At 39.4% G+C, this 9,945-nt stretch overlaps 1 protein-coding gene across 1 annotated transcript; it reads right to left on the reverse strand.

Moving 5' to 3' along the window:
• Nucleotides 1–751: 751 nt before the first annotated feature.
• On the reverse strand, nucleotides 752–9,053 carry tbc1d20 (TBC1 domain family member 20). The gene is made up of 8 exons (XM_023954913.1): nucleotides 8,571–9,053; nucleotides 8,227–8,409; nucleotides 8,048–8,128; nucleotides 4,098–4,284; nucleotides 3,879–3,980; nucleotides 2,537–2,678; nucleotides 1,541–1,719; nucleotides 752–1,415 (listed from the first exon to the last, which is right to left on the reverse strand). The coding sequence occupies exons 1-8, from the start codon at nucleotides 8,626–8,628 to the stop codon at nucleotides 1,151–1,153; spliced, it is 1,197 nt and encodes a 398-aa protein (XP_023810681.1). The 5' UTR covers nucleotides 8,629–9,053; the 3' UTR covers nucleotides 752–1,150.
• Between the last annotated feature and the right edge of the window lie 892 nt (nucleotides 9,054–9,945).

Consider the following 9,945-nt stretch of genomic DNA (forward strand, 5'->3'; position numbering starts at 1 on the left):
AAATTGGAGAAACTGTTAAGATTGACAAACCCTGGACATCCTTCCACTTGCATTTTCTTTTCAAATAAACGTTCTTCTTTTAATATTTATGAGTGAAGCTGCAACTACCCCATGCTCTGCAGAGGCGGGAAAGCCTTTGCCTTGGGACAAACATACGTTTAAGTCGCTTTGAAGTCATTTCATAATAAAATGATTTTTTTTCCACTATTCCTGCCTCACTGGGATTTAGCTTTTATTAACTGCAGTGACGTGTGCTGATCATCAGAACAACACAGGCACATTTTGAACGATGATTATCCAAAGACTTCATTACAAAATTCGTATAAGTTTACTTCCTGTCTTGAAAATGAATTCTAAACGTGGCTTTTAGGCGCAAAAAGGACATTTCTAACTGCATCTGTAATTTACATCAATTCGGAGAATGTTATTTTTCTATGATTATACAAGAAGACTCAGTTTTCCTTATTTACCATTTCACTTGAAAGGGAAAAAAAAAAACAAAAAAAAAACCTTTGAGTGAAGAAATGAAACCTAAAAGTTTGCCTGTGTGTTTCGTTTCTTGACATTTCCATGCTTCAAAATGAACAAGCGGTAAATAAGCAACAAGGTTTCTAAGAAACCTCCATTTGGTCTCAGTCCAGGTATAAAACAGATAACAAACAGGCTCTTACCACAGACACACACACACACACACACACACACACACACACACCCACACCCACACCCACACCCACACCCACACCCACACCCACACACACACACACACACACACTCACGCACGCACACACACATTCTGAATTGGCAGCAGTTTCAAGTGTAGTGAACCCTTCAGGCGTGTGCACGACTCAAGCATATATCCTGATCTGAAGTATAAATAAACTTTAAAAATAACTATGCCAGCTCATCCTTTGAGCGTTTTCTTCCTCATAGGAAGGTAAAGTCTTCCTTCCAGCACTTGGGGCCTAACCAGCTCAGCTCAGCGCGGAGCGGGAGTCCGGCGGCGTGTGCTCCAGACAGAGTTAGAGGCTCTGCACACTGTGGCTTCACTGGTTAACAAGCTGCTTGAAAGCAGGCGTGCCAGCTTGATGGGGTTTGGTTTTTTATGTGACACACATTAGTTGCAGTGCGGGAGGAGGATGCGAAAGGCGGTTCAGGGAAACAGGTCCAGCTTGGGGGCCCACTCTAAAGCCGAGTTGACCACGGCAAGAGCCGCTGCCCCTAAAGCCACCGTCAGCCCCATGACCGCCAGTCGGACGAACCGCCGCGCCGTTGAAGGTTGGGCCACGGCCACGGCTGGCTTCACCGCGGAGCTGTCCAGAGCCGCCTGCTTTTGCCTGCGTCTGCGGCGCAGAACCGAGTCCGGTCGCTGCTGAGTCGATGCGAGTTCAAAGTCTTTAAAGGTAGAGGATGCCATGCTTTAAAGAAAAAGATCAGGAAAGGGTTATTAAAGGCGAGGCAGAAAAGTGGACGTGACATATACAGTGAAGCGAGCGCAGTGTGTCTAAGCGTGCGGGGGAGGAGTTAAAGCGCTCCTAACTACCTTTCATGCACGGCGACTTCTCGAGCCAGTTCCGAAGGAGGAAACTGGACAAAGAGGTCTCCTGCTCGGCTGATGAGCAGCTCATACGGGAGATCCTGAGGAATCTGGGACAGCAGGTGATGAACCATGGCCATGTCGCATTCACACTCCAGCACTTCCTCTTCTCTGTACAACACGATCTGCAACCACACAAACAGCAACCCAAATAAACATAAACGGGTTCAAAGAAAAAAAAAAAAAAGGCTGTGAAGACGCCAATCTATTCTGCTAACGTACGGCAGAATGGAACAGGTTCAGTCAACAAGAAAAAACCTGCAGGCACTCGCTCAAAGTTCTCGTACGAGTATCGTAGTTTGTTCCAGAACAGAAAAAAAAATCATTTATGTTTCCAGCATGATTTGTAGAAAAAAGAAATCAAAGGATTCTAGCACTGCAAAAGACAGAAATGAAGCTAGTGTACAGTCAGGACCATAAATATTTGGACAGAGACACATTCTTTTTAATTTAGTTTCTGTACATCACCACGCTGAATTTTTAATAAAACAACTCAGATGCCATTGAAGTGCAGACTTTCAGCTTTTATTCTATGGGTTGAACAAAAAGATTGCATAAAAATGTGAAAAATAAAAGCATTTTTAAACACAATCCCTTCATTTCATGAATGTGTCAAATTTACTGGCCGAAACCCTCGACGGACATTTGATGAAGGCAAGAAACACTAATGAATGAGGTATATCACGCATGAATCACCATAGAACTACCGGTAAATATCATTTGTGCAAAATGTGCACATTCTACGTAGTGGCTGTGTGACACGGCCTTTACATCATTAAAAACCAGAGCAACAACAGTTCATCAACAGAGAAGTAAAAACTGTAGCTAAATTTGGTAAGTATTAACTTAAATACTGCTAAAAATGTAAATTACCACTTAAAACCTTCAATCTGTGTTGATATTCCCTGGAATAAATGGTTGCACTGAACACAGGAGTCTCACCACGGCGGCGAAGTAGATGGGCATCAGCGGATGGCAGGCCAAGAAGAAATCATACAACCGCACAACATGGCGGAAGTCTGACAACACATGACCGAACCAGGTGATCAGCCAGCTGAGAGCAAAGACCGTCCCCACTTCAGCCCTGGAAATGGAAAGCAGCACACACACTTATGCTGACATTTGCTCCACTTTTTCCTCAACAATGAAGGGATTTGAAACCGAAGACCCTGAAGGTGAAATGAGCCTCTAAAGTCTGAAGCTTGAAGCCGTGTTGTTCACAGGTAAAACCTGAGCTGACATAATAGGATCTGTGTGCTATTACACAACAAAGTATCCTTACTTAAATAAAATATCATTCACTTTGAGCAGGTCAATTTAAAAAACATCATAAAAACAACACATTGCAATTGTTTAACATTGAACGACGTCATCGGTATTTTGATATTTGGCTTCATGAAAATACTACAATATTTATCTAACATCATTTTATGTAACACCATGGTCTGGGTGAATACTCGATTCTGATTGGCTGCTGGGTGTGGATTTAAAAAGTGATAAGTTACACCTAAAAAAGAAGTTCCAGTCACATAGCGTAAATGTTCCATATCACTGCGCTGGCGTCTTTAAGACAAACTTTAGCGTCATCATCTGGACAAAAACAAGTGTTCAGAGGTGAACTTTCTCTCTGAACTGATGCTTTGTTTAACTTATCCTGACGATCGGCGTATATATCGCTTTCCTTTGCTGATGCAGTCGAGGTCTGTACCATGACAACGCACCGCACCATGTATCAAATAGTCGGCTTTTTGTGAAAAAGTCATTTAAACAAGAAAAAAAAAAGCAAGAATAAAGAACTAAAAGTTGATTAAATATTCATTTCTTTTGTGAGTGACCATGGTATAAGCGGGATCATGCCCGACAAAGCATCCATTATCAGAAATGAACGGACGACACGGAAGCCTTGGCGTGGAACTATCCCTAACATAATGAACTTTGTAGAAGCCTGAACCGTCCTCCGTTTCACACTGGACGGTTCAGGCTTCCGCCTCGGGCATTATCACTTATTCCCCAGTATATGATAAAAGCAAGACAATGGAAAAGACCTGTCTATGATGGACATGCCAGTCTCTCTACCAAACAGCAATGTTGCATTTCAAATTTGGTCAAATTAACATTTCCAACAGTTCTTTTACTGACAATGATATAAAGCCTTTATAAATCCCAAAGTAATGAATCGACCATTTCAGTAAATTAGCCAACTTGTATAAATTGACATGAATCAGCCAAATATTTCTGTTTCTAACCAGAAGAGAGACACAAAGGAGCTTTAATGTAGTCTTACTGTTGCATGAAGTCGTGCACCTCCGGGTTGACCCGCTCAATGATGGGCATCAGATAGTTTAGGATGTGCTTTGTGTTGTCCATCGTGGGATCCATGAAATCCCTGAGGGAAAAGCAGGATAAAACTAACACAACTGGGAGATTTTTGTTTTTAGACAAACACACTCACTGGTTACAAATACGACCTGAAAGGGCTGCGTCTTTTATGTACGGTCTGTACCTGAGGTGATGTGTGGAGAGCTTCTCCACTAACGCGGTTGCCAAGCGCTCCCCCAGGACCAACAAAAAGGTGACGACAATGTCGTGGTATCCTTGGTAATAGTGCAGCTGGGGATTGCGTTTCAGAACTCGGAGGATGATGTCTATGAGCTCTTCCTGTAACCCTTCTCTCTGCTCATCTGGCATCCCTGTCCACCAAATAGAAAATCCTCTCAGCTTCAGATTTTTCTTTTTAAATGCCCCTTACCACAGTGTTGGACGACCAAAAAGCATCACAGGTGGAGCACACACCACATTTTCTGTCAATAGAAGGCCGTCTTGCTCTTCCGTTAAAAAAGTTGTTCAAAAACTAAAAATGTTGATGTTCAACCAACTAAACTAAATCATTTTCATTTTAAAAACAAACTTTTTGTTTGAAACAGTTTCATTATTTGGATTAAGTCTTTTGTTTTGACCTTTTTTTTCCCACATTTGAGATCTGTTTTGTTTGGTTTTAAAATTAAAATGCTTATTGATCGCATTTAGATTACATTTGTGGTTATTTTTTTGAAGATGGTAGTGGTGTGTGTGTAGCTGCTACTGGAACATAAAAAGAAAAAAAAAGACACACAGAGATGGTTTTTTGTCTCACATTTATGAAATATGGGGCAAATATTTTGAAAATCTGAGCGGGCTACGTCGATACAGCTGGAGGTCCAGGTACGACCATTCTACTTACAACATTTTGATTTTGAACTCCAGAACACAATGTTTCATAAAAAAGTGAATTGTCGCAGTAAAGTGTTCCGATAGATAATTTAGCCTAATCTGTAAACTGAATTGTTACGTCTCTGCTTCCATGTTTCACTCAGTGAAGCCGATCAGGACAAACTGGTCACAAGCCAGAATTTGAACCAAAGATTGCAGTTAAGGTCCCAATCCAAAACTCTATGAGGTTCATTAAAACAAAGCAAACATTGAGGTCAAATGTATTGACAGATACATTTTAGAAAATTTAGAGAAATATTACCACTTTTAGGAAGGAAAACAAGCAATAAATCTAAAAAGGCTGCCCTTCCCTGCTACTATTAAAGGGGTGACTGGTTCTGGAAAGGATTGGAAATTGTTTGGAAACCATTATATAAACATCTTTAACCTCTTAAGACCTGAGCTAATGTTTGAGCTAACCCTCTACACATGTAGTCATAGGACCCCCCGTTAAACCGAATAAACTACTGGGGCAATATAACCCAAAATGTGATGTCCCCGCATGTGATTTACTGCTGTTCTCATGCATGGAGTAGTACCAGAATATGTAGAAACTCTACAAACCGATTCTTTTGGACAAATGATTTTAGTAAAACTTCAAGAATATATATTAACAGCAGACAATAGATTTCTTCTTTAAGATGTTGTATATATGCACTAAAAGAGAACAAGAGCCAATTTAACAGTAAAATACCACAGTATTTAGGTTTTTTTAGTGCTACTAAAGTATTTAACTCAAGGAATCTCTACAACTCTTTAGTCAAGTTGAGTAAATGAAGAGTTCCTCCGTATTCCATAACGATTCTAACCCCTTTGTATTTTCACTAAAGTAAACATGTGGTATGGAGAAAGCACCCACTTCCTGTCTCCAAACACCCACTTCCTGTCTCCAAAAGGGTGTGTCTGTTTAACTACTATATGGAAGATTTCCCATTGAGATTAAAAGCTTTCTAATGGGTGGCATGTCTGAAAGTTCTATTATTAGGTATTGACTGTTAGCAGATAACCTGACAGTTAGATTTCCTGCTGGTGCTTTTAAGGACGTCTGTTCTGATCTGAAATATGACATTCAATTCATCCCTGGTAAGAAGGATTATTAAATAATTATTAGAAAAAAGGTCCAACTATCCATTTTTTTTCCAGTCTATGTGACCTTTTTTTATTGAATCAAGTTAAGTGCTTTTAAAGAGACGACCTGTGTGAGAATGACGACACTAGACATTAAAAAGTAAACAATAATGGAGCATGTGTTCTATGTGCACAGTGGACAGGAAGACAGACATGTTGTCCATGCTACACAAATACACTTGTCCTATAGAATAAAATAGTGGCAAGTTACTTTAAATGAGGCTTTCTGGGTAATGTTAAATGCAAATGCTATGTGTGTTCTTCATGGTCCAATTACTTTAGGCTGTTCCAAGGAATTAGTTGCACACTTTTATGACTAGCATTCTAGAAAACTCTACATAGAAATGGATTTGTCGGTGAAATCTTTGTCCACAAAAGCTTTCTATTCTACTGAAATAAAACACTTGTTATGTCAGTCGCGTGATAATAAGTTAGTGGCTGGACTCAGTGGCGGTCGCAGCACCTACAGTCCCTGAAAGCAGCATGATGGGGAGGAGTTTTTTTCACCTTCCTCTCCATATTTGACAACCACACCCTCATGCCAAATGAGGGCCAAAATACTGAAACTTTTAAAAAAAAGTGTGAACATAAACTCATTATTTTTATTAGAAACAAAAAATTATATTTGAAAACTTTGAAAAAATTTAAAGTTGAAAATGTCAAATCCCAAACTCAATAAAACTGTATTTCCAATTCACAGAAAAAAAAAAAAAAACATAAAAGAGAGGGGACTCATGAATAAAAAAAAAGTTCAAATAACCACTCTGTTCAAAACTGCTTTTTTATGATTTTAAGTTGTTCATGTGGCATTTTTCTGTTGGACAAATTTAAAGAAATCTCTGCTCCAAACTGCATTTCTGAATATTTCTTTATACAGATGGTTGTGGATCAGGAGCAGACAAAAAAAAAAAAGTCATTTGAAAAAGAGCAGAAGATACGCTCCCCGCTCCTCTCCACTCTGTTGCATCCACTAGTAGACAAAACAATCCATCTAGCTCTTTATTTTCCTTGCCTGAGCTGACGTCTGGCTCAGAACTACGCCTGGATAGCTCCGAATTTGCTCTCCATTTTTGTTGCACTGTTGATGTTAGGTTGGGGTTGCGAGGGGCTGTAAGCTAGCAGGAGAGAGTGTAAACAGAGAGTTCTCAGCAATTGGGAAGGAATTGTTATTTAATTTCCCGTGTGTTTTATAACATTAAGCTTTAGTTGTTGCGATTCTGTGTTTAAGCAAAATTAAAGTTTGTTTCCACATGAATAGGTTAAACATTAAATATCAGTTGCAGTTCATTTTTCAATAAATATTGAGTTAGACCACATGTGTCAAACTCAAGGCCCACGAGCCAAATGTGGCCCTCCATGTAATTTCATGTGGCCCGCGAGAGCATAAAAGTTTTTAATTTCTTAAAATAAAAAATAAAAATTGGTGTGTATTCATTCATATCTAGGGGGAATCTGACTATAAAATACTGGATTGGGCTACTATACATTAGGACTTAAACACTGTCCATATCAAATATAACCCTTGTGCTATCCTAGGCACTTCAACATTGGGAGTTGGGTCATCTAGACCCACTAGACAGTGCTCTGAACCATTTTTCTTCAATGATTTGTGATCTTCACTTGTGTCCATGGATTGCATGATGGTAGGGATAACACGTCAATGGTCATCCTGACCCCATAGGATAGCACAAGGGTTAAAAAGGATTTATGCTAGAGTAACAAGCAAACATATGATTTATATGCAACTGTAATTCTCACTTTAAAAAGTTATAATAAATAAACAATGAGTTATTTAACATTAAGGAGTAGGTACATTTATTTTTCGTTACATTTAGTTACATGTATACGTTATATCTGGCCCTTTGAGGACAGCCGCTATGATGATGTGGCCCTCAGGGAAAATGAGTTTGACACCCCTGAGTTAGACGATGATGAGAGAGGGACTGAAGTTATCCCCCCCCCCCCCCCCCTTGATTAATTTCATGCTGACATTTTCTAATCAAAAATCTTCCAAACAAACAAACATCAAACCAAACAAACATTATGGTCCATATTTTATTTGTGGGATCAACTCACCAGGTGGAAACCTTCGCAGTGAGCGCTGGACATCCAGCAACACTTGGTTGTAGTCTTTATTGTTTTCCCGCTCTACCTTGTCTGCAAAAAACAAAAAAAAAGGTCTCAATTGATATAAATCACAAGGACCCTCCATCAAATGTGGGGGCGATGCTACGTCATCATTCGGCATGACGTACCCGGCTCCTGGTCGAGAACTTGCGGGGGGACGTTGAGCAGCCAGGGCCAGACCTGACAGCGGATTTCATCGGTGAGCAGCCCTCCTTCACTAATAGCCATTCTCCTCAGAGTGGCTACATCCACTGGGCTGACACTGAGGGCCTGTGCGATTTCTCCCATTTTCCTCTTCCGTCTGTTGTCTCCTGAACACAAGAGAAACGCCAGCATGATTATTTTTCCCCTCACGTCCATTTCTGGGCTACGTGGAACACGGAAAACCAAAGCAAAACACCTCCCATCAAGAATCAACACCAACCAAAGCCCGATGCTGCTGCTTTTTTCACTACACATTTATTGGACTCACCGCTATTACATTGTTTTCCGTTCACTGGTGACGAGGTGCCACTTTTGGACTTCTTCATGTTCTTTGCTTCTTGTTCTTGCGTCCAAGTTTTAAGAATTACAATTCACCTCCATGTCTTTACTTGGATAACCCCGATGTCAGCTTTCGTGGCTTCCAGGTTTTAGCTAGCTAGCTGACTCGTAAGAGCAGCACACTCATTCAAACAAACCCAATTAGTTTGGTATTGTGCTAGCTAGTTACTAAGCTAATTCCGCGCGGTTCTGGTTCTGAATACGGCGCGGCTATTAATACCTCCATCATCACTTGGGCCCGTAATACATCCTACTGTTAAAATAGAGCAAAAAACAATGAAGTCTGTTTACATCGGCGGAAGTGACCATGGAGACGTGTAAGTTAGCTGTTCCTGCTAGTGTTGGGTTCAGGAAAAACAAGGAAATTGGAAATTCGCTTTTTTTTTCATTTGGTCTGATGTTACGTTCAGGGGGAAGCAATAAAATCTGAACATTACCGGTAGAAAAGTGTGCCCTTCCATAATAAGTGTTAACTACGTTTACTTTGGCTGTTGAATAGCTTTACAGAACACATGTTCTTTATCAAATTCCATATAAAAAGTTCAGGTTCCTGTAACGCTTTTTGGTGGCAGTATTCAAATGTTTTTTGACAGTATATTTTCATAAAGCATCTTACAAATAAAAAGCTAAAACAAAGTCTAAGCAGGAGGAGACAAAACACATATATCTACAAAATACCAACTAAATATAGCAATAAAATAACATAATTAAAATAAAATGAAAAGAAACGAACTAAGGCATTAATCCAGATAAACAGATAAACAATTCAAGAGTTTTATAGCTTTTTGTCAAATATTTTTGTACAGATTTAAAAAGCGCATTATCGTTTTTGAAATACAAAAAAAAACTTCTCTTTCAGAAAACAACATTTATGAATAAAAAGAATAATAATAATAAAAAAGTTTTGTCCAACTTTCCATTTAAAAAAAGAACTTGAACGCAGCAGTCACGGTAAACTACGGAAGACGAGAAAGGACATGCCTGTTAAACGAGTAATGACGTCGTTATTTCGAGAAACTAACTGGAAAAAATATGAACAAACATTGCCGTTTTCTTCTTTTCTTGTAAACAAATGAATTTTGAGAACTTTTTTGAGAATTTTTGAGAACTCCCTTAAAAACAAATCAAGAAACTTGAGATGACAGAGAGAGTTTGGTGAATCCAGCTATCAGCTTAATTAAATATACAGCAGATTCAGCTGTCTTTTATACCCAACTAAATTAGTGAGCGAATACATATTGCTCTGTTCAAGCACATTATATTAATGCACGTTTCAAATAAAGTTGCAGACATGAAATTCAACA

This window comes from Oryzias latipes, chromosome 5 (assembly GCF_002234675.1).
Source record: "Oryzias latipes chromosome 5, ASM223467v1".
NCBI classification, from domain to species: domain Eukaryota; kingdom Metazoa; phylum Chordata; class Actinopteri; order Beloniformes; family Adrianichthyidae; genus Oryzias; species Oryzias latipes.